Source organism: Pseudopipra pipra, chromosome 2 (genome assembly GCF_036250125.1).
Source record: "Pseudopipra pipra isolate bDixPip1 chromosome 2, bDixPip1.hap1, whole genome shotgun sequence".
Lineage (NCBI taxonomy): Eukaryota > Metazoa > Chordata > Aves > Passeriformes > Pipridae > Pseudopipra > Pseudopipra pipra.
The window spans coordinates 60,047,460-60,072,522 of NC_087550.1; the positions used below are offsets into that span (position 1 = coordinate 60,047,460).

Consider the following 25,063-nt stretch of genomic DNA (forward strand, 5'->3'; position numbering starts at 1 on the left):
CCAGCTCAACATTAGTCTCACAGTTGCTGGTTTTTTTTTCTTTTAAATGCAGATTGGCTACATGTCAATCTGAAGAGTATGCTGTTTGTCTGCCACTGTAAAATATTTGTCATCCTTCTCCTCATCCATCCATTTCAAATGGACATACAGACAAAGAGGCAGGAAGGCCTTCACTTGATTAGGTTCAAATATCTAGGACTATATGGGAAAAGAGTGTAATATTTCATATTTCAAATGCCTTACATTTTGTATTTCCTGCTTAAAATCCCTTTGAAGTTCTTTTTTAATTGGATTGGACTTGCAAATTAATTATCAGCAGTTAGAGAGAGCTTTACCTCCTCCGAGCTTTGCTCAGATGTTAATGAATTAAGGACAGTTTGCACCTGATTTGGACTAGGTGACTAAACAACTCAGAAAAAGAACCACGCTTCTATATATAGTGTCTCATTTTATCGCTGCTGGGGGAAGTACCTGCTTGGGGGATGGCTGATGTTTAGGGGCTTGTGCAGTGAGGACACTCGCTATTGTAGCATGGAGTCATCAGGGTTTGCTCCAAGCAAGTTTTTTTTCTCTGTCTGCTCCCTCAGCACACAGGCAGCTGCACCACATCACTTAGAGGAACAGCTAAAAAGCATACCAGGGTAGATGGGCATATTAACGTGCTAAATACATTCAAACATAATCAATGGTTCATTGCTGTTGGGTTAAACAACCTCCTCACTTGTAGAAGGATTTTACTTGACAGCAAGGTTATAGTGAAACACAGAAATCCAATATTCCTTCCATAGAATACAAACGGAGAAAAAAAATTACGTGGACTAAAATTATGACTTAATATCACATTTAGTTTGTCCTTTGCTTGGATTGGTAGGCTGTGTTTCAAAGCTTTATAATTGATTTTGCTCATAACACCGGGGGAAAAGAGAAAGAGGGCAGGCTATAAACTGTGAGATTGGAGCTGTAAGACAAGCGTATTGTAAAGTGACAATAGAGAACAAATAGGTTCAAAGATCACTAGATGGCAGTCATCTCTCCAGCAAGGATAACTGAGGAAGGGAGACGTGAGTTCGTGGGGACACAAAAACAGCATGGAGGAAAGCAGCGGTAATGTCATAAAATTCTCAAAATTATGTCAAGTTTGCTTTGCTTTGCACCAGGAGTCCCAGAGCAGGCAATGCTCTTTTGAGAGTGGTCTCATTGTGTTAATAGATTTACTGACATGAGGAGAGCAGGTGGGATTGATCTGTGCACACACAAAGCAAGGAAAAGAAATTAATTCAATTTAAAAGAAAAAAAGTTAAAAAGAAAATTACATTGCCAAGTCTTTCAGTCTTGTATTGGGACTTGAAACTGTGGTAGTTCAAACTCAAGCCCTAGTTAATTTTTAGATACAGACTGAACACATTAATGTTACTTAGTTGCACAGCACCAGGGCTGGAGTGTCATATAATTTAAAATGGTTGAAAATAGAAGAATATCTGACTGCAGAGTTTATTAATATTGTTTATTATTTCTATTGCACTGTTCATGGTGCATATGCATGGGCTAACTTCAGTCCATAAGCCAATACCTGAATTTGGGATCACCCCATCATTTCCCTTCCATAGTCGTGTTAAAGGAAGGCAGAGATTTCGAAGATGAGAAGCATAGATTAAACAGTAGCTATGAATTAGTTCATCTGTTATTTTCCAATTAACATGAGTATCTTTTTCACATTAACACTCATTCAGAAACATGGCAAACACAGTTCAGTTCTCCATACAGTTTACTGGAATAATTCCTAATTTTAAGGGACCCAGGATTGATGTGAGTTGCTCTATACCAACTAAGACCATAGGATTACATCAAATATTGTGCTCTCCCATAAGTATTGAACATTTGTAGTTGAACTAGGCTACATTTTTCAGCCTGTGGGGTCATAATTTTCAGTAGGTGGTCACAATGAGAGCTGGAATTTGTTAACATTAGTCTTGTAATCTTTTTAAAATGTTAAGTCAAACTTGCCTTCATTGGGGGAATAAGAAACTCATCTTTTTAGAAAGTCATCTAGCTTTGCTTAGTGATTTGGAATGATGGAGAAGTAACTGATTTGCCTTGTCATTTGCTTCTTCAGCATTACTCCAGCAGGCATCACTCTGAGACAGTGACTTACAGGCAAAAAGCCTAAAACCTGCTAACACACTGGAGGAAGAATACACAGAGAAACCTCTTCCCTGGTAACCTCAGAGATCTTATCTGAGGTGCTTGTTGTCGCAGGAACACCACTACTCAACCAAGGAGTGCGAGAGCAGAATTAAACTTCATTACAAAGGACATCAGTTTAAATACAGTGTTTAAATCGTGTCACATGATCTCTCAACCAATGACATTAAAGTATTTCATTGAGCATGCATGAGAGCCCGGAAAACTACAAGTCCCAAAATACTTTGCAACATTCTTCCGGCTACACTTGGAAATAAAACTTCTTGACTTGCAAAATTTGTTGTCTCTTTCTCATTTTTCCAGACAGAAATCACTTTCTTGGCCCTGACAGTTAGACTTCAGTGTGCTTTTATCCCATATTTTTAACATTCAGTCCTTGGTTCATTTCTACACTGTAGTTGATGGCTCTCCTACACTTTCTCCTTACAATACAGCTGGTTGAATTTTAACAAGTCATCACCTCAGTTTCTTAACAAACACCAAAGGTGTCACGCTGAAATGCATTTTCCAGGCTTCATATCAGTTGTGTTTTTCTCTGAACTCTGACTTTTTTTCTTTTTATGTCATTTTCTCAAAAGCAGTGATAACAGGATCGACTAGATAGCCATAATACTTTTCCCAATGTTAGAGAAGGGGGCAATACCACCTTCCTACACCTATATGCAAGAAATGTATTAGTGTCCCCACAAGTAACCAGCCCCCCAGGAATAAGGAGTAAACTGCTAGGAAATAAAGATTAGTTGTTTATATAGTAAGGTCTTCTCAAAGTCATTGCTTTGTAAGACAATCATCTAGTCCATTTGGGCTAGAGGGATGACTATATTTAGCAGCATTTAAATAAATAATTTGAGAATTTTCAACACATGTACAAAAAAAAGCTGATTCAATAAACTCAAAGGGACATGATGGGGATGCACATATTGCACATGATGAAATTTATGTCTGAGACTTGTATGACGACTATATTCCCAAAGCAAGCTGCCTGCTTTAAGAGTTCTCAAACCAAGGAGTCCTCTGTGCACTGTAGGCAGAGAAGTCTTGCTTTTCTACTCCCACGGATGCAGAGAGGTCATACATCATTATAAGAAGAACAAGTTGTTCCCAGTGTTCCTGGGAAACAAAATACTTTAGAAAGGAGAAAGGGAAGGAAATGCTTTGGCTCTTCATTCTGACTCTGCATGAACATTTTCTTCAAAGTCTTGAGATTTTCAGTGGAACTGAAATTTTGTGTGTGTGTACATCAGTATTTTAATTCAGATCAGCAGCACACATTTGAATCAAATCTACTTGGTGTGCTAGCCACCATGCTTGGGCTCTTATTTCAGAATAGTCTTAGGTCAATCTAAAGTATAGGAAGGACTCCTGTGATGCCTCCAACATGCTCCAGTCACTAACGGGCCTTAAATGTGCAATTAGTCCATAGTCAAACTACTGAAAATAAAGATAGTGTGGGTCTTGGTTCATCAGCAACAGTTTTGCCCTACAAATCTGATCCTATTGAGCCAAACCTCTTGCAATATAATATAGCTATTGTACTCCAGCCAACGTAACAAAAGCACGCATTTGAAAGAATTTCTCAAGCAACATCCTTGCTATCTTTTGTTATTATTGCCTACTGTATGAAATTTTTTTTCCATCAATTCCATTACCAGCCCCAGGCAGGAATCTCGGTTTTCACAAAGGTAGGTTCCCTGCAGTCTCATCTGACCTCTACAGATATCAGTTTAGAGGCATCAGCTTGGCCTCACTAAGAACAAAGCAGAGGACCTGATGGGACTAGGAGCATTTGGACTCCTAAATGTTGCTCACTGATTTCTGATGCAGTTTCATTGCTCCTTTGACCCACAACCCACAGAAGACTATCAAGGTCTCATGATTTTCAAGGAATCCACGTCAGCCCGCTTTCATTATCTAGCAGTGGACATCTAAAGCTGAGCTAATCCCAGAAGGCTCCTTCTGCAGCTGGTGAAGAGAGATGGGTCTCCAAAAATCATTTTAAATGACATACATTAGAAACTTATCTAAGAATAGGATTTGTCGTCCAGCAGAGATACCTTTTCTACTATACCAAATGGAGCCAAGGGTAACTATGTCAGATATATGTGTTTCGGTTTAACATGCAGATGAATCTTATCTGTGGACTGCTTAGAAAGAAATGGAAAATTAAGATTTTGGAGAAATATGAAATTGAAATTTCTATTTTCTAGTGAAACCATTATAAATCTCAGAATAACAAAATAAAAATGCCCACAATGATGAAAATTTCCACAAGTGACAGATCAGGGGGACAATTTGCTCTTCCATGGAAGAATTTAGCTGAGATAAAAGTGTTTTCCATATTCAGAATAATATGCATGCAATAATCAATTATCAGTTAAGAGCTCCACTCCTTAGGCACTTTATAGAGAAAGCATATTTTGTTCTGCTGCTTAGCATCACTGTCTTAAGCTAAGTTTCACCTTGCTGGAGTCATGTCATTTTGATGAGTACTTTTACCTTTTTCTCTTCCATTATCTTTCAATAAGACATTTGTCATTTGTTTTCCTGGTGTTATATTATCTGTTTCATGCCCTATAGTTCTTACATTTGCCTGCCCTGCTGCTGTACATGGCAATACAAAACCACCTCCATCCCCTTCTTTTTATTCATCTTATGGGGCGAAGAAATGAGGATAATTTGTGTCATCAGACTGGGATTTGTGGATGTCATCACAATTTATTAAACATTGTAAGTCCTGTCACTTGTTCTGTATTATTCTGCAATACAGTTGGTATATGAATTGGCAAACTAGTAAAAGTAGAAGAGGACATTTAAATTTTCTGCACAGAAAAACATCCCTCTGCTTCATTGTCTCAGCTTAGTGATACACTTTCCATACTGTACTTGGGTATCAGTCCTTTGCAAGACAGACATGTAAATGCTGTATCTCTCTCTTCCACATACTTCCTTCTTCCTTTATTCTTTTACTTTTGTCCTCCTTTAAGTCATATAGTAGAGTTTGTAAAGCTTTCTATAGCATTTCAAAACCATATCACAGCACTTAGCAAACAACTGCACTTTTGCTAGTTGATGTTCTACATCAGTAAAGCAAGATGGATAAATGTCTTGTGAAAGTATATAGGCTTTTGAACCAACTTCTTTTTAGTGCAATTGTTTTTACAAGACTTATTCCAAACATGGGCCTCAGAATGAAGTTTTATCTCCCGGGGATGTAGAAGAAAGGCTTGTAATAGCTCTGAGCCATACATTGAACCTAAATCCTGCTCATACATCTTGCTATTAAAGGCTTGACTGGCACTTTATTTCCATCTCTATCTAGCTCTTCACATTGGCTCCTTTCTCTTTCCTTTACTTTCTTATGACTTTGAGTTTTTGTTTCTTTTCAGGACTTCCTTCATAAATTCAATTCACTTCTTCCTGTTCTCCTCATGGTACTATCAGGTAAAAAGTGCATTTTTTTTTCTTATAAGCACTTTATTTAGACCATAGAACATAAGAATCTTCTTATTTTTTTGTTTCAGGAGGTTTTAATTAATTGTAATTAATCAAATGTGTTTCTATGTTTGGTTTAGATGTTTTTAAAATTATTTTTTCTCTCTTTTCTGATATTGTTCCTAGCTGGCACTTTATTCCAAGAAAAAGATGTTTTTGAGACCCATGTCCTTGGTCATACATCCAGCGACTCTATTTAACAGTTGTGCCAACTTAAGTGAAGTATCCTGTATTCTGCATTTTGCATTCTGCTACGTTCTTGCATTTTTTGCAAAGCTGTATAACAAAGACAACTAGACCCTTTTCTTGTGCTGATGAGCAAACTAGGAATTAATACTAAAAGCTAATCCCTGCCCAAAGAGTGAGTCAACACTTTTTTTTGTTGATGGTGGCTTCGGTATTTATTTTTTTTTATAAAGAGCAGGGAGGAACATATGGTGCTCCCTGACTTGCGCAGTTCCCAGACATATGGATTCCTTCCAGCCACCCCGATGGCAGAGTGGGCTGGCAACAGATTTAATGCCAACACCATAGGCACACTTGAATGCACAGCCTCCCTTGTGCTAAGAGGGGAGCCCTGTGGGGCAATCAGGTCCGCACTTTCACCGGAAAGCTGTCTTGAGGTCCCCTTTGGAGGATCACAGAGCTGCATCCAAAGACATTTTGGATTAAATGTGTGGGATAGTGTGGGATATTTGTCACTATCAGCTTTTGTTGTCCCTGAGCTGAAAGGTTTTGGCAAGCTGTGTGCTCAACGTTAAACTCTGACTCTCAGTAATGAACAATGAACTATTCACTGTCAGCAAAGATTATTTTATAACTGTAATAATAGTTATACGCTTACTATTAAATATTTCTAAATGGAACTTGCACATACAGAACAAAGTCAGTTTTGTGACGTCTCTTAACTCTTGTCCAGTTTCATTAACTTTTATTTTCCTCACCTGTTTCTACTGTCATTACTATCAGCCTGGGGACAGGCATTTTTGAAGCATTCATTTTAATTACAGCACAATAAGAATACAGTCCCTTGTGATACTTATCAGTGGAATACTCAACAAAATTTTAACATATTGAAAATAAATCCTGTTTATAGCATACTGTTTTCCCAACTGTAGAAGATTTTAACTGTTCATATATCATGCATTTACCACCTTTTTAACATTTAAACAGAGCCTAGAATTTATACCCTTTGATGACTCACCAGTCCCTGCTACTCAGACGTAATCATCATTCAATAAGAAGCAGAAGTCCTGAGTGAACACAATTAATGCTGTAGTGCTGACTGGGGTGGCAGAGCTCAGCAAAGTGGGTTTAAAAATTCCAGCATGATCTATTCCTAGCAACAGACATGATCACTCCTGAACAAGCTGTATCTGATCCATATATATGCAAAGCCAGGTAACAGAGAAAGTGAGATTGCTGGATGCTCACTACAGAAGCTCATTACAAAAGTTTATGGTAGACTTTTACTGACCCCTTAATTCTTGAGAAATGCAACCTTTGTTGAATTACTGATTAACCATTTTCTAGGAGCTTGGGGAAATGGAACAAAATATTTGTAGAACCTGTATGAGTAGGCTTTGGCACAGAGCCAAAGGCATAGAGCCAAAGGCACAGAGCCTTTGACAGGCTAACTGTACCATATTATAGTAGGAAAATACTTCACAGATCCATTAGCAAGGAAGTGTCCAAGGAAAAGACTAACTCGTCAGTACTGGGAGCTATTAGCACACAGTACTACTGGCCTTTTTCTCTGATGTGGAAGGGTTGAACATAACAGTCAGATGCTTGGCCTCACAGCTCTGCAGTTGATGCCTTTCTGCAATTAAATACAGTGAGCTGATTCTGGCTTCATCTGTGGGCTTTAGCTGTAAATGAGATCGGGCCATGGCTTGGCATGTCACTGACCCTCAAGGGCATCACCAACATCTCCTTTACTATTTTGCATGACCACACTGTTTTGGCACCCCCACTGGATGCACAGTTGGTGTGTTTAGGAGGTGCAAGCAGGTGTGGTAGCAATAGGCTGTAGCTTGCTGAAAGGATTCCCAGGATTAAGCCTGTTGCCAGCCCAATCTGGCATAGGGGGTGTCTGCAAACCCCCTCAAACTGCCTGGAGCCAGCTGTGTGGCTCCTTCACATGCATGAGATTAAGCTGCTCAGAGTTACTTGCACTGAGATATGTAACTTATGCAGTTTAAGGGACCCAATTTCACCAAGGTTATACTGATTTAGCCCTCTTTATGATCTGACCATATGTATTTATTTAAAATGCTGTCACATTCAAGGTATCTTAAATACCTGTGTGGTCTGTATTGCCTTTAAGATGAAATAATGTATCAAATGGCACAAACTTCAGTACTGGTACTAGGTATTTATGGGTGGTGTTGTCCCCTTCAAATGGATGCCTGGCAAACAGTAGCTGAATGAAGTAAAGTGTCTCAGGGATGAAAAGGGTTTTTTGCAACAATAAAATCATAACACATCATTTTCTCAAAGCCTAACTCTGCCAAGGTGCATTCTAGTCGGGATGTGAATGAAAGGCCAGCGATGACAGAGACAGCTCTGCAGGCTATAGAAAGGGAAGAAACAGGAAGATGCTGGTTAGCTATAGTCATAACTCCCTCCTGGCAATCCCTCTCCAGAGGTATTGAGTGGTACTCCTTCAATTCTAGTACAACCATAGAATCATAGAATTAATTTGCCGTGTGTATGTATATGAGCAGGTGTCATTCTGTTCATATACTGTATTGCGTTTTCCCCTATCCTCTGCCTTGTCTGTTCAAACACAGCCTTACTGGATCAGGGGCTCTCAGTGAACAGCAGTGCACAATCTTAGCCGGCCCTTCAACAGCCCTTAAGCTTAAAGTGCCACAAATATCAACATATGATTTGAGCTAATAGATATCAGTTAGTACCAAGGCCTCCATTTTAAACTCTCATCACTTTATTTGCCTGAAAGACCAATTTGTGATAACAGACAGCTTGAAGTGTGGAGTACTGCAACCTTCTGGAAAACCCTTGTGTTTATTTGTGAAAGCAATTTTTTTAGGACTCCATATATAGTTGCAACTATGCGAATACACTGCAAGTAAATCACTTTTCTTGATGCTTAGGTTGTTATAGTTGGGATTCACATAATCAAAAAAATTAGGAACGTAGTCTGTGGTGAACATTTATATTCTCTCTACAGACAACAAAGACAGACAGATGTCCTCAGAGACTGATTAATCGTAGGTGTCAAAGATCCCCTAGAAGATGGCTCCACAGATCTGCACTCCAGACAGTTCAGAGAACTGAATCCTTCCCTCAGTAAAAGCACCCCTTAGAACAGAAAATAAACTGTTCCTTCAGGAACAATTTGTGTTCATTTCTCCTCTCCACATGCAAACTACAAACCTAGTATGTGGTCTATTTGTACCACCTCTGTATCTGTATTCCATTCCCCTTTGCAGCTTGTTCTGTCTCACATCATTAGAAGACTGCTGTAAAGATTACTGCTCCCTATGTTAAAGTTAAAACAGAACCAGTAAGAAAAATATCCTCTGTGAATCATAAATTTTGCTAACACAGTAGCATTTGTTTTCGGTACTTGTTCATGAGCCCACAGACCCACTCCCAAGTCTTAAAAGTTGTCCTTTCTGCAGGTTTTGTGACATTGGAGAGCTAACCTGCAGGAGACCCAAGTGCTGGTTATCCCACTTGAAGTCAAAAGGAGATGCAACTTATAAGACAATAATTACACTGAATCTGTTTGTTAAATGATTTTACCTTTATGTCTGGGATTCTTTCTTATCAGTTTAACCTATTTCAGTTAAAATATTTTCTATTGCCTTCTGCTGGAGACATTTATCAGAGTGCAAAGAGCAAGCACTGCATTTTCCCAGATTAAACACAATAAGCAGAGTGAATCACTGCTTCACACAGACTTTTTTTTGAAGGAGAGCCAAGAGAGACATTGATTTAAAGAGTAAAGTAATCAGCACTTTGAGTTTTGATTTCACATATAGAAAAAATAAAAGTTCAAGAGAACAGAAAATTCATCAGAGTTGATCTAGTGTGACAAGGTACAGTAGAACTTTTGAAAAGCCACATAAAATAAAGGTTAATCAAAAAATTTGAGCCTATCAAACTAAACCATTTCTTCCCTCTGGAAGAAAATAAAGAGTTTAGATTTTGGGTTTTTTTTCACTGTTTTGGTTTTGTGGCCTGGGGGTTTTGGGTTTTTTTTGGATAGTTTTTTTGTTTGGGTTCCCTCCCCCCCCTTGTTTGTTTGTTATTCCGGTTAAAAAGAAATAGGGCAAAACAGATTTGCAGTTACTAAGTTTACACTCACCTTAACCTCCACCAAAAGGTCCATATTAGTTCATTGTAGCAAATCTCTTTGATTTATTTAAATGTGGTTGGATCAGATACATGAACAAAGACCAGTAGGCCAAGTTCTGGGATTGAAAGCTCTGGTCTCTGATGTGCTAGCAATTGCTGATCTAAAACAGCTAAAACAGTTAAACATCTGTTTACCACACTCTCCAGGCAGACAGAGAAAGCATTTCAGTTGTGTAGATCAACAAAACAAACACAAATTAAGCATGCTGATAAATTTTTTGCACCTTATTTTGAAAAAAAAAGAAAAGGAAAAAGAGAGAGGGTGTCAATAGCAAAGGAGTCTCTCCACAAAAGCAGAGCAAGACTGAAATAGTATAGGGTGGTCTACATTAAGGAGAAAATTGCAGATTCTCAAGGTGAGAAATGTGGGTTTTTTTCTGGGTTTGTATTGATCAAATTCAATTGAACAAACCAGAAAACTTTTGGCTGTGACTAAGAAGTTGCTTATGAAGAGTAGATCTGTCTGTTCTTCCCATGGCCCATGGCATTACTCAAAGCTTTGAAATCAGTTAGACAAAAGCTTTGGTGTCCTAGCTATGTCAAAATTGCCTTTGTTACGCTCTTCTTTTCATAATTTTATTTTTGCCTTTTTAATCTAAGACTTAACCTTTTTCCTATGATTCTATGATTCCCTGGTGGAGTAAATATGGAAGGTGGCTACTAAAAACTTATCTACTCTGAGGATGAAATTTTACAATGAGATACCCTACTTCTCCAGTGGCCACCGGTCATGTACCATGGCTTGTGAAAACACCCTACTCCAGATCGAAGTATCTGAGACAAGGAACACCAGCACAGAAACTCTGCCACCCCCTCAGATTAGCTAAATAACCACCAGTGTGCCACAGAGGAAGAAAAATGCAAAATTCTCACTTCTGATAGCAACATACATTCTTATTTATTTTTGGGAAACAGACAGATAACTATTTCAGATGGGAATAGGGAAATATATATAATTTATTCCTTTGGTAAAGCAGTGAGTTACTGAATATCAACAAAGAAAACTTGAACCATTGGCTGTAGATGTATCAACTGATGAGACTGCTAAACTGCTGTTTTCAAAGCAGGATACTGAATAAATCCTCTGAGATATGGTGACTGTCCAAAAGATTGAACAAAGAAGACAGGAAATAAATTTTTCAGGATAATGTGCTGAAAATGTAACTACGGGTCTGTCAATTTAATGCTTACCCAGGGCAAAATCTCAGGAAGGCAAAAGAGGATGTGCTCAATAAAGAATTAAGGGTGAACAGCATCATTAATACCAGACAACATGGTTTAATGAAAGACAAAATTTTAAATATAAAGAAGTTGCATTTGTGGTGGAATTCCTAGTCTGACAAAATGAGCATTTGTTAAAAGAGCAGAGTTATATAAGGCCGTACAACTTTCTCATTTAAAAATAAAGAACTAATCAAACTTCAAAGTCTAGATAAGCGAATTGAGAATTTGCTAGAGAGACTTTAAAGGAGAATACTAAATGGGAATCATCTTTCAAAAATAACATTTCTGCTAGGATTTTCTTACCCAAATATAGTTCACGGGAGTTCATGGATTGGGAGGGAAGGAAAAAGAAATTGGTGGTAAAGACTGTGGTTGTCACTAGCTGAATAAGAGATAAAGATAGCTCCTAGAGAGAGGTCCAGGCAGTAGGAAAAGTTAGTCTTGCCTTCTTTTAATTAAAGAGCTAAGTGCAAAGATCAAACAGCTAGGAACAGGGAATGTAGGCTCAAAGTGAAATTAAAAAAAAATGAATTAAAGTTGGCAAGAAATAAACTCACTCTTTTTTAATGAGAGCAGACCAGAGAGAGATCAGATGAGATCCCTAGAACAGTTTGAAATTTAGAAAGTCTTTAATGAGAGACTGAAGAAACACAGGTGAATTTTCTCTCATCTTCAAGCTTGCATTTCTACCCAGCCACAGTCACAGCAAAAGCTCCCATGCCTACTAACAGTGCTAACAGTGTCACCATCTGCTGAGTGCCTGTCCATGACTACTAGAGCATCTAGACATGCTCGGAGCAGGGTCACCTACAGCAGATTGTTCAGGACTGTCCAGTTTGGGTTTGAGTATCTCCAAGGATGGGGACTCAGCAGCCTCTCTGGGCAACCGTGACACTGCCTGATCACCTGCACAGTACAAAAAAAAAAAAAAAAAAAGAAAAAAAAAGAAAAAAAAAAAGAGGCTTGTGTTTAAATAGAATTTTCTGTATTTTAACTCATGCCCATTGTCCCTTGTCCTATTGCTGGGCATCTGACCCCATCTCCTTTACTCTCCCTCTTTCCAATATTTACTCATGTATGAGATCCCTCTGAGCCTTATATTCTCCAGGCTGAACAGTCACAGCTCTCTCAGTCTGTTCTCATATCAAAGATGCTCCAGTATGTCTGTATCATTCCCATACTGGCGAGCCAAGCACTGGACCCAGCACTCCTGATGTCTCACCTGTGCTGAGTAGAGGGGAAATATCACATCCCTTGACCTGTTGGCAATGCTCTTCCTAATGCAGCCCCATGTCAAGACAGAAAAGGATGGGATAAATAGGGGACATAGAGAGAAGCCAGGAAAACACATCAGTCTCTCAGAAAGGAGAGAGAAACGATTGCAAAAGAATAAAGGTTACATTGAAGCAGCAAATAGCCATAGTGTTTTTTCCCTCTGTGCTTCAATAGGATATATCAGAGAAAGAGTCTGTGGAAGGAGTCAAGAGCCATGGTACAGGCCACAGCAGCAACATCCTGCTCTTGGACTAGATAAAGCTATGTGCCTTCTCATTTCATGTGTATTTCTATTCTTCTGTATAAAACAGAAGAGTCGCCACAGCCTGGATGCTGAGAACTACCCTAAAGAACCTGGTGGTTAAAATATTCTCCAAGACAGAAGACAAGGATTTGGATTTCTTGAAGCGAGGGTGTGAACGAACATGGATAGGTACCATAAAATGTAAGCTATGGATTAGCTCCCTTTCTAGTAGCTAATTGGAACAACTTTTAGGTATGTAACAGTGAATTAGTCTTGTAAGTCCTTAAACTAATATTACATTTCTTCATAGGAAGATAGTTTCTGATTTATGCAGACCATAAAGGCTAAACATAGGACACTTGCTGTCAAGTTATACTGGAATTCAGAATAGCTGATTATAATGGTTTAGTCAGTTTGTTAAAATGAATTTGACTCAGCAATGAAAAAGCAAGGTAGTTTCCTTTTGCAGCTTCCAGACCCATACAACTCCCTGTGGGAAGGTTTGTTTCTGAAATAAGAAGATCATCAGTGCAAATTATATTGAGATAACAACAATTAAAAAAAAAAAAAAGACTTTTCATTTACTGTTATATAGTAATAAAAAATCAGTTTTTATGCCACAGCATAAAGATACTGAGTTCAGTTGGTATAACTTGTAACTAGAGGAACCTATTTGAATTTGAATATCTTTATCAAAGGTTTATTCTAACAGATAGATAGAAAACATGCCCAGCTATCAGTTCCTAACTCTTGGCAAACAAAGTCATTTTCCAGTCTACAGCCAGTTCATTTCATTATAACTCCTTTAAAGAGATGTCATAACATCAGGGCAGGATATGTGTGTGGGGAGGTGGTAATTCTGAGATATTGGAGGCTTTCCAACAGGATAAGAACAACATTTTCCAGATATCCTGCTAACATCCATTTGTGGATGGATGTAACTTCTTATCATCTTCATTTCAGGCCATGGCTGTCAAAGACACTTCCTGGGCTACTGTTCATATAGATTTGTTTGTTCTGTTCAGAAAGATAGGAGAGGAAAAATTCAGATATTCTGCCATTAAAAAGGGCTGGAATAGTTAGTGTCTCAAATAGTTTGTAGACAGCATTTCAAATAAAAGGTTAAAATGCTGGATAAGGGGAAGCACTTTGAAGACTGTGATCAAGTTTCATCTTTGAAGACAGGCAAAAGAAAGAAGACAAGCTTAATGGAAGACGTTACCTGAGATGACTTGCTACCACTGTTCCTGAATGTGAAAGCAACAGGTTAATAAAAAGTTCTTCTTTTGCTTTGGATAGAGAAACACAGCAACAGAATTTCAACTTGTCAGGGACAATGATGACTTCCACTTCCACTGAGCCTTTGTCAGCAGGTTCTAGGATACCATACATCAAGTGTGGAGAAGCTGCAGGTTCACTACTTCAAAAAGGCTACCTGCAAGTCTTATTCTCATTAGTGTACAACACAAGGTTCTGACTCAGCAAAGACATTTCCTTTAAAATATATGTGTATGCATGTATATGTAGCCCACTCTGCAGACGTCCAGATATCTATCAAAGAAGGCTGGGTGAAGGAGTTCTTGGAGGGAAATGTAAATTTAATTTCCAAAGCAAAAGCCCAATGACACAGTCAAATACTGCTTGCAGTGCATTGCGACTAGGTAGGTATGAAAAAGTCTTCCCAAGGAATTTTCCCAGTGTCAGATACCTAAAAAAAGGCTAAGTAACAGAATATTGCCAAGATCTCCACCATTTCTTATGAACATCAGCTAGCTAGTAGTATGAGAGATTTGAGTAATTCTTTGACACAAACAGAGCCAAGGGCAACTACAGAGTGTCCCAGAGGGGAAAGACTGCAACATCAGTGGTTCAAAAGAAAACTTCAGGTGATTCATTATGAAGATTCCATATTTCTAGGGTGATGGAAAAACATCATGGTATGCCTGCACACTGAACAAAACTGCTCCAGATACCTTTAACTTGGCCTAAGACATACTTGTAAATGCCACAGATATTTTTTCTTCTCTATGTGGTTTATGTAACATGTATCGTAGAACCTGCTTTCAGGTAAGAAATGTCTTGATCTTGCATCTGACTTTTGGAAAGCATTAAAATGTTGCCAACTGTCTCAGAAAGAGGGAGACTCAAATTAAATTCCATTAGACTAGAGGGACAAAGAAAAGCAAGAAACTAAAGTTAACCTAGGAGTAGTTTTCCCCATACATGTAACAGAAGTTACCAAGGTAAAACAGGCAAAGTGAAAAAACAGTATATCATACCACAAAAGTTGTGGAGTGATCAAATAAACTTCAGTGTTATTTCAAGCTTTGTTTCTTTCATGTGTTGTATTTTTCTAAGAACATATTTAAAAGATCCTGTCTACAATGCATGCATTTCTTCTTGAGTGTCTGTTGTTGAATATAGCAGTAAAACAATTTCACAAAATTGCCTTCCCAAAAGAAAACCCTCTATCTTCTTCTTTAGTTCCTCTCCAAGTTGTTTCTGTCTGGGTATAGAGCAGCAAGTAAACACAGATATTACTGCAGTTTCTGCAGCCACTAACTAATTTCTGAGATCCCAAAGACTGGGATAATTACATTCTGCATGAGGCAAAACAATTTATGAAAAAAAAAGACATATTCTCATTAAAAATTAAATAGACTTTCATAATCAGCTGTTTCAAATATGCATGAATAATGACAGCTAGAAACCAGTCTCTGCAGATTGCTCATGAAGTGGGTGTGCAGCTGAAGTCAGTGTAAGAAAAAAATCACAATGATAAAGAAGAGGTTTCTTGGAGCTTTTACGAAGTCATTTTACCTAGGCCAGATAAAAGTGAGTATTTCTCCAATACCCTGTAACAAGCAGGAGAAAATAGAATTAAAAATTATCTTTTACAGCAAAAACAAAAATCAAAGTCAACTTCTCAGGGATTAAGTCCACTGGAAAATAATGTTTTCCTTTTTCTTCCAACAGGTTTTAACATTTAATTATGTAAAGCCTTCATGAAGGAATTTCTATCTTTTTTTTAAATTTAATTCACAAAATGTCCTAATTATCTGCAAACATATTAATAACTCTTTGAACAATATATTAATGTAGCAAGCTGAAATGTGTTTTCTCAACAACAGCAAAACAAGACTTAAAAAAGTACGTCCATCCATAATTCTTATACACTTCATATGTAAATATATTATTGGTACTGTAGATATTGGGAAAAATAACAAAGAATACAACATGTTGAATTCCTTTAGCTGTCCACAGTTTATAAAACCTAACAGAACTGTGGGATGCAAAAAATGGTCATTTCTTCCCCTCTGAGGAACTGTCTTCATCTACTCATTGTCATTCTTTAGTGATTTAATTTTAATAACAATTACAATTTTAAAAATTGAAAGGACAACTCAGGGGAGGCCAACAATATTATTTTGATACCATCTTCAGAATACAACCCTGTTGCAAAAATACTAATGTAACTGTTGAAGCAGTAAATGAGGAAGACAGTCACAGAAGAATATTTAGATTTGTGGAAGAAGGGTTGGAAGCAAGGGACTTTTGAAAGTTTGATTATTTTAAATTCCTTTTTATAAAATGCTAGCTCAAAAAACCTCCAAACAAAAAGTCAGAGCCGTCTTCTAAGGCAAGAACTTGAACTTGCAAGGTACCTGAACTTGCTTCCAAAGTCTCCAAGCCTAGAAGTAAAGGCTCTGCAGAAATCTTTCTATTGTAACTGGTAATTAAAGTAGGAGAGCCCTTTCAGAAAAGAACAGGTGTAGTGAGCCCTATGAAAAGGGCATTTGAAAACAGAGGGCCTGATTTCTCTGGTTCTTTAATGGTGTTTACTGACAGCCTCCACTGATATGAATCTCCCTTTTTCCTCATGAGAAATAGCACGAAGAACACAGCCCATGACAGTCATTCACTTAAGACTAATGTAGAGTCACTTCCCGCAGTTCCAGCCACATTCCTCAGCTGTCCAGGTTTATCCATGTACAGTACATGATGCAGAGAACATGGCTGTATTGAGGTTTTAGCCTAAATATCAAGGCACTCCCAGAAGATGCCTTCCATGCCATCAGCAATTCTTCTGACCTGCAATATACATTCTGTGGTTCTTTACAAAAAAACGTTTCAGATTAGATATGTGCCATTCCATAGCCCCAAACATGGAGTTGGAAAGCATTTATTTTAAGATCCCCTCTCATACTGCTTCAAAATTAAGTTACTTAAGCTGTCATAATGAAATGTCAAATACATAGCTAAATTAATACGGGCATTGGTACTAAAAAGAACAAACAAATTCATTATTCTTAACATTTTCCTCCTTCATTCCAAGTAATTCGACTTATGGACAAAAGAAAAAAATGCATTAGTACAGTACAATGTACAGTACAACCACACATTTATGCAAGGAATTATGGTTATACAGTTGAGTGGCACTTCGTGGATTATTTGAAGACCTTTCTGGCCTTTTGAAACTCCACTTAAAATAACAAGTAAGCAGTTCTGCAAGATTCCAGTTCTAGCAAGAAACATGTCTTTGATTTGAACTCAATATGAATAGCAGAGTGTATTGACTCAGGAGATAAACGTATCTTGTTTTTACTGGGGAAAAAAATAACAATCTAGGAGTGTTTCAAATGTCTTCAGATACCTCAGTCATTTCTTGACCTCACACAATTTGAAAGAGTGAGAAGTTTCTTCTGTTCCTTCCCAGGCTGCCACTATTCTCTTTTAGGATGAGATTTTCAAAGGAAAGAAAGATTGAGCTCAAAGTCAAGGCAGGCAGAACGCATCTGCATATAATGTTTGACAGCCTTGACAGAGGTAAGTCATTAAACTGGGATACAGCATGCCTGGACCTACTCATCTAACGTTCCTATATTGATGCTGATACTTCTGCTAAGTAGTTTCCATATTTTCTATCATCTTTCTGCCAGGAAAACAAGCATGTTACTTTCAATAAAAAGAAAAATACAAACTAACAAGAAAACAACCAGTTTTAGGAAAAAAAATCTTTTCAACTCAGATTGTACATAAACTAACCAAGTTAAAGCTATATTAATGAATCACATTCTTCATTAAAACAAATGTAAGCACTGTGGGTTGCATTCTGGAACCTTCTTGTATAAACATTCTATTCTCAATATTTCCATATTAAGTAAAACCTTTTTCTTTGTGCTGGGAAACCAGCATTTTCAGTGCAACTTGATCCTTCTGAAAGTTCATTAAAGGCTGATTGTTTATGGAAACCTGTGGCATGTATGCTGCTCTTGTGACTTCAGGGGCCTTTGAACTATGGTTCTTTTCGCTGTGCAACAGTAAACTTCATGACATACTCCCTCTTCAACTGGTAGTAAATAGCAAACCAAGTGCTTGTTAATGGTCCAAAAAGACTTTCCCGTGGGTCATGCTACAAGAACTAAACCAAGTGCAAACCCACAAACCATGTTTATTTAAAATAGTTTTATCCATAAATCATTTTTCCTCAAAACAGATTTATCCAACATCTATCGACTTACTGTTCTGCACATGGGAAAGGAAGAGAATGGGGTTTCCTGTCCCACTGCACCTGTGTTTTCAGGGCACAGTTGCTTCCCACAGCAAATATCTAGAATTATGCATCCACTGAAAGAGCAGAGTCAGCATCCAAGGGAGCATTTCTCATTCTTATGCATGACACCGGGTGTAATGGTGACATGAAACAGGAAGATGTAATATGTCATCTTGCTTTCTAGATTCTGGGTTTCCTATAGCTCAGAGAGTTTCAGCAAGACAAATAGTATTTCCCTAAAGAAGAGCAGACTTATAAATTTCATATGTTCACCATGTGACCTCTTCCCATTAACAGAAGAGACAAAAGGGTACTTGACAGTGCTCCATTTCCATGCAAAAAATAAACAAGGGCTCTGTTACAGGCTTGCCACGTATTAGCACTTGGCCTCTGTAAATCTCTCTGTACTTCAATACAGGCAATCCTCACGAGTATTGAATATAAAAATGTGCAACTGTTTTAAAGTTATTCTTTTGTAACAATAGAAGTGGTTTACTATTTAAATAAAACTCATAATCTGTGCCATTACAGTAAACAGATACTGACTCAGTTATAAGTTCCAGCTGAGTAACAACTAAGTTAGGAAGAAGTTCTTTACTGTGAGGATGGAGAGGTACAGGAATCCAGAGGCACAGGTTGCCCAGAGAAGTGGATGACCCATCCCTGGCAATGTTCCAGGCCAGGTTGGATGGGGCTTTGAGCAATGTGGTCTAGGGAGATGTCTCTGTCTATGGCAGGGGTAGGTGGAATTAGATAATCTTTAAGGTCTGTTTGAACACAAACCATTTGATGATTCTATGATATGATCTTATTTATTAAGCTTTGATGTTGAAAGGACAACCATTATTTTTTTACCCTCCTATCCTGAGAGGTTTATCCTTATGTCAGAGACAATGGCAGTTGAAAGGACATCAAAACTTTCTCAATAGCATGCAACAAGACTCAGAGTTCTCTCAAGGCTGCAGTAGCTCACAGGTAGAAGTGGAACTTCATTAAGTTGTTTTCCCATTAAAACTAGGAAACCTCATAATGACATAGAAGGTGCTTTGGCATTTATAACCAAAAAGGCAGAAAAGATTACTTTCATGAACATCCTTCTCGAAATAACAGTTTATAAACATTCCTAATAAACCACAAAATGTCTGGAAGGCAATTGAATTAATGAAAACTCATTTTCTATTGATTAGGGGACATTAGGATCTGGGCTTCTCCCTCATGCTGAGACATACACTACATATTCATCTTCCTCATCTTTTCTCCATGTCTCTTGTGATATCCATGTCCCCAGGAAACCAGGGCAGAGCTGCAGCTGCTCAGGAGCTGTGTCCTCACTGATCAGCCAGAGGGCTGCAGCCGAAGGAGTGCCCACCACCTCTCAGAGTGGGGCACTGTTTTGGGGTCTCTCCTATGCCAGTCATTGCTTTCACAAACACACAGAAATTTAATTATCTTTGAGACTTATAATCTCTTTCAAATTTGGCTAAGACTGGCCATCAGCTTGAAAACCTTATTACGTGCAGACAGACAGCATTATCATACAAACTTAATTTCCTTAGGAAACCAGGCCAATAGAAATAACAGTGAAAAATACAGCAGGTACATCAATAACAGAGCACAATGTTCAGTTTCTGTTAAGTGTGAAGCTGTTGTGACTTTAAAGAGTTCAAACGGGAAAAAAAAAGAGGGAAAGAGAACAAATATTTTCTCTTCAGTGTCACTACAGACAGAGCAGGCTCAAAAATTACCTGCAGGTCTCTACTTTGTGAACCTTTCTAATTTCTTTTAATCTTAGTATATAGTCTGACCTGCTTCAGTTAGCTCCCTTGAAATGTAAAATGCCAGGCTGCAGACTACATGGCTTGTAAGCCCCACCTGGAGTTCAGTTCTTTTTGTTTAAAATCCCTGGGGAAAGGAGAAGAATCTCATTTTAAAGACACTGAGGTTGCTGCCTCCAGCCTATCTTTTGAGAGATATTTTTCTTTCTTGTACTAGTTACCAATGCTCATTTTTAATTCCTTTCCATTATGACATATTCTTTCATTGTTTAATCTTTCCCTCCTCTGTTAAGTCTTCAAATCTCACATCACAACATAAAGGAAAAATGGATCGAGCATTACTCAACAGAAGACAGGCTCCTTGGAAACCATTAAGTAAACAACAGAGTAGGAAATTAATCATTTCTACACATGGGATTTTGTTGCGTTTTTGTTGATGCATTCTTTGAATATATATATTTAACACCCTCGCCCACTCCCCCACAGATTGGCTGCATACATCACAGAGGCATCTGTTGTTAAAACTGTGCCTGGGCTGAGTACACTCATTTGGTGGTAGCAACACCTGCCCTGTGAAAGAGGACGTGCACCTGGCTACAGGTAAAACCCTGCTGCTACCTCTGCAGGCAATGGCAAGGTTTCCAGTGGCAATGGCAGGTGCTCTGATGGAGATGCTTGAGTCTAGATATTGGGAATCTCAGCTATGTCACACATTTCCTTTTGAGTTTATCAAGGAACAGTATACAAATGAGGATAAAAGACGCAAAGTGCCCTTGTTGCTTTTGTTAACCAGGAACCATTCAGCAAACTTCACCTTTTGCTCTTTACGAGGTATCAGTTGGCTCTGTCCTACCCAAAGTCTAATTCTGCTGTCTGTAGACATGCCGTCCTTCAGCAGATGACTCAGGCCTGCCATACACAGTGCTGTCTCACAGTCTTTAACTAGCCTGGGCATCTGTAGTTTGGCTTCCAGCAACTTCTGGACTGCCTGGCACATGATCCAGACCTTACCAGTAAAGCTTCTAACTGCCTGGTTTGCCAAGCATCTGCTCACAGACCTCATGGGAGGTTAAACTGGCAGGTCCTGTCTCATCTCACAAGACCAAGAGGACCAGTCCAAGGTTCCTGAGCCCTCTGCTGTGGTCTAGGGCTTGCCCAAAGCTTGTAGTGATGAAGACAGTTCCAGCACATGGAAAACTCCAGCAGTAACAATATCTGCTTTTCAACTAAGCCTTGACTTTGTAGATGCTTGAACCCAAGTTTTCCTGGCATTCATTGGCCAACATATGCATCCTCACCAGATAGTCCAACAAATCCAATTCAAGCTTTTAGTTTATCAGCTAAACACCTTCCTCTACACTGGCAAACTCATTAAATTCTCTTAGACTCTCATAATTTTGCTGCTCAGTCTTCCTAACTCTTCCATTTCTGCACTAGGGTCCTTTCATCCATGGAAGTTCAACCTAACAGAAATTTCCATGATGGGAATACACATATTTATTTTTTTTTTTTTATACTGAAGAGTGCAATTCTAAACAACAGTCAAATTAATGCCTCATTAGGACAGTTGAAAAATGAATGGATATTTAATAGACTACAGTCAAGGTTGCTTTTCTTCAAAGAATCCTTAAAAACGCTGATTTTAAATCAGTTGTTGTTGGGCCTTCTTTGTCATAATTTTATATGGGTAAAAAATGAACAGCTATACGTGGGAATAACTATGTAGATATACATATATGGTATTTTTCCACTCCAATTTCAGTATCATATTAAAATATTTACAGCATATCCAAACATCTTTCATTTAAAGATTTTCAAAAAATTCCTAACAATTCACCATCCTTGTTCTGAACTTAAGGAAGTACTTTGGATGTTGTTCCTTGCAGTGAGTATCTTGCATGCAAAGCCACTGAATTCTACTACAAGAGTAACTGTTTTTCCCTCCTTCCATTTCAACAGCTTATATATAGACAGGATTCCTTCTTAAAAGCTATTGAGGACAGCCATCCAGGACTGTAAGTTCTGTGAGGCAGGTTAAACACACCCAGACACACAATAGTGTCTGGAGAAAAAGTCAACTCATTACTTCCAAGTTCTGCACCCAAAAACTTACCCTTGTGTCATTAATGAGGTAGTCCAGTATATCCAGTTTGGTAGCTCTCATTAGGTTGTGTTTTCTTCTGGAGTCGGTCCAAGAAAGCATTATTTACCCTTAAAGTACAATTAAAAAATGAATAATGACTGAAGGTAATTGAGAAATTCACAAACTGTTGAAATTTAACATTTTGTGAGTGGCTTTCCCTTCCCCTCCATTCAGTGCCTATCTTCCTATATTTTTCAAACCTGTGCTGCATAACTGTGGACAAGAACGAGATTGAGTGGATTTAATTTTCAGTTCTCTAGGTGCATCCTTATCCTGTGGTCAGTCTGTTGTGATTAAAAGGCACATCTTGGCTGCTGTGAAAAATTTTCCATAGAAAGATGACCTGCATAACACCACTCACCTTATCAGGGAGATTACCTATTCTGACAATTCATCTTAGATAATCATTCAGCCTTCAGCACACAAGGAAAGTTTCTAGAAGTACTGATTTCCTAATGCAAATGAAAAAACAACCTAAGCTTGTAACTAATAGAGACAATTTATGCAGCTGACAACTTTCCCTACTATCCAGTTCTGGAATCAACTCTAGCATTTTCTTCTAGCATACACTGCTCTATCAACATGGAAGGCATGAACAAATACAAACATAGTTTTCCTCAATATGTTTTAAGTATTTTCAAATTGGAATTGTTAAGCCTGGAGAAGAGAACGCTCCAGGGTGACCTTATAGCAGCCTTTCAGTACCTGAAAGGGGCTACAAGAGAACTGGAGAGGAACTTTTTACAAGGACATGTTGTAATAGGATAAGTGGTAACGGCTGTATACTCAAAGAAGGTAGATTTAGATTGACTATTAGGAAGAAATTCTTTACTTTGAGGGTGGTGAGGCACTGGAACAGGTAGCCCAGAGAAGCTGTGTATGCCCCATCCCTGGAAATGATCAAGGCCAGGTTGAATGGGGCTTGGAGCAACCTGGTCTAGCGGAAGGTGTCCCTGCCCATGACAGGGAGGTTGGAACTCAACGATCTTTAGGGTGCCTTTCAACACAAATAATTCTATGATTCTTTTGAAAACTGTTTCATTTTCCCCCCTATTAATGCTTAGGAATGACATACATGCTTATGTATGTCATTACATGACTGTTGTTTTAATGTTTTATAATACCATTGGTAAGAAAAATATAAAATGCAAGATACTGTGTTATTTCTACATAGGGACATGAGATGGAGTGAATTGAAAATCCTTCATTAGCTTCTATGGGTAATTATCTCAATGTCTTTGCTAGAGAAAAAAAAGAAATGAAAGCAGTATGGAGAGTGGTTGCCTACAGAAGTATTTTTTTTATATTTCCATAATGGTATAAAAAAATGGTGGATTTATTTTTGAGCCTGAGAATTGTTTTCTTTTTCCAGTAGAAAATGAAGCTGAGAATAAAGCTGTGCTTCAGGATAACGGAAAGTCAGTTAAGTGACTGAAGTGGAAGATGAGAACAACTGAGCACGGAGAGGTCACAGCAGTGAGGCACAGCCTGAGGTGTGAAGAAATGCTGATGCAGAAGGCCTTGCTGCACTGCAAGAGCAGTATCTCTCTGTATGGATATCAAATCCCATGTTTAGCTCTGTCTGTTAACCATAGTGACAGTCAACCACAATGGACTAAGTAACCCACTGTAGAAGAAAGTAGAATTATGTAGATTTTATATCTATCTTACTGATAGATAGATAGATAGATAGATAAACGTGTGTCCCAGCTGAAGGTACCGTACTAGTAGTTAATACTGTACTAATAGTTTCTACCCTATCCTGTATCCTATGCTGATAGGATAAAGAAAATTAAAAAGGCACTCTGGGTCATCCTGCGTTACTGTGAGCAGTTGTAATGATAGATATTAGTGCCTTATTTGAAAGCAAAGCTAAACCAGAGACGAGATACAGGATCCTCTTTGCAATCGTCTTCGAAAGTATGAGTGCCTGCAATTTTGAGAACCTTTCCAGGTGGGAATTCAATTAGAGTGTACTCTGCATTTTTTGCACTGTACCTCCTCTGTTCATTTTGATGTGCTCTTGTCCTGGCTTCCTCTTCCTGCTTTTGTTTAAATTCCATTAATTCAGCCTGGGAATGATAAAAGTGAAAAACAAACAAATAAACAAACAAACTAATTTACTTTTAATTAACATACTTATGCTGCAAACCCTACTAATTCCACATGATATTAACCTCAGTTAGAGACACATGTCATTCCCAGAATGTCTCTCAGCAGCATTTTATTTATGTGACAGCACTATGTCAAAAATTGAGTTCATTTTTCTATTCAGTATGTGGGTGATCTTTCTTTGTGCCTTAAAAAGTGGGAAGTTACAGGATTCAGACATTTACAGTCCTACATTTAAGGGGGTATGCCAGACACCAGTCTGCTTCCCCTTGCCCCAACCCAGAGGTTTGAATTTCCCTGTGGGTCCAAGGGGGAAGACAGCCAAAGTAATCTAGCAGGAGCAGACAGAGCTGTCATGCCCATAGGGTAAGAAGGAGACATGCCCTTTTCCCTCCTGCCTCTAAAGAGCAGAAGGAAAAGATGAGATATGGGGTATGTGGCGTGGTGTGTTACCTCCAGCTCCCTGGGGCTCCTACCAGGGTGAGGAGGGCAAATGATACTTTTTGGTGTGGTGGAAGCACATGCAAGCTCCCAGCATTGCAGCAGACTAACCATCCTTATGTAATATTAAGGTATATAAACAGTGTCAAATGGAATTCTTTTCAAAGGAGAGTTTGCTTATGCAATTTTAGCCGGAACTGTGAAGGAAACAC

The 25,063-nt window shown here is 38.4% G+C and overlaps 1 protein-coding gene and 1 long non-coding RNA gene across 5 annotated transcripts in view; one reads left to right on the forward strand and one right to left on the reverse strand.

Moving 5' to 3' along the window:
• EPSTI1 (epithelial stromal interaction 1) overlaps positions 1 to 25,063 on the reverse strand; it is an 85,711-nt gene that overhangs the window by 23,676 nt on the left and 36,972 nt on the right. Inside the window, exons 9-11 of one of the 4 annotated variants that reach the window (XM_064645666.1) lie at positions 24,297 to 24,370; positions 22,269 to 22,366; positions 10,950 to 15,681 (exon numbers count right to left, since the gene is read on the reverse strand). In XM_064645666.1, the coding sequence (XP_064501736.1) occupies positions 22,279 to 22,366; positions 24,297 to 24,370 (162 nt within the window). In that variant the 3' untranslated portion in view covers positions 10,950 to 15,681; positions 22,269 to 22,278. Of the gene's footprint in view, positions 1 to 10,949; positions 15,682 to 20,554; positions 21,619 to 22,268; positions 22,367 to 24,296; positions 24,371 to 25,063 lie in introns of those variants that run through there. The other 3 variants (XM_064645667.1, XM_064645665.1, XM_064645669.1) reach the window with 3 other exon arrangements.
• On the forward strand, positions 6,555 to 9,272 carry LOC135409746 (uncharacterized). Its single transcript, XR_010428344.1, has 2 exons — positions 6,555 to 8,344; positions 8,891 to 9,272. It is a non-coding gene; the product is annotated as an uncharacterized LOC135409746 (long non-coding RNA).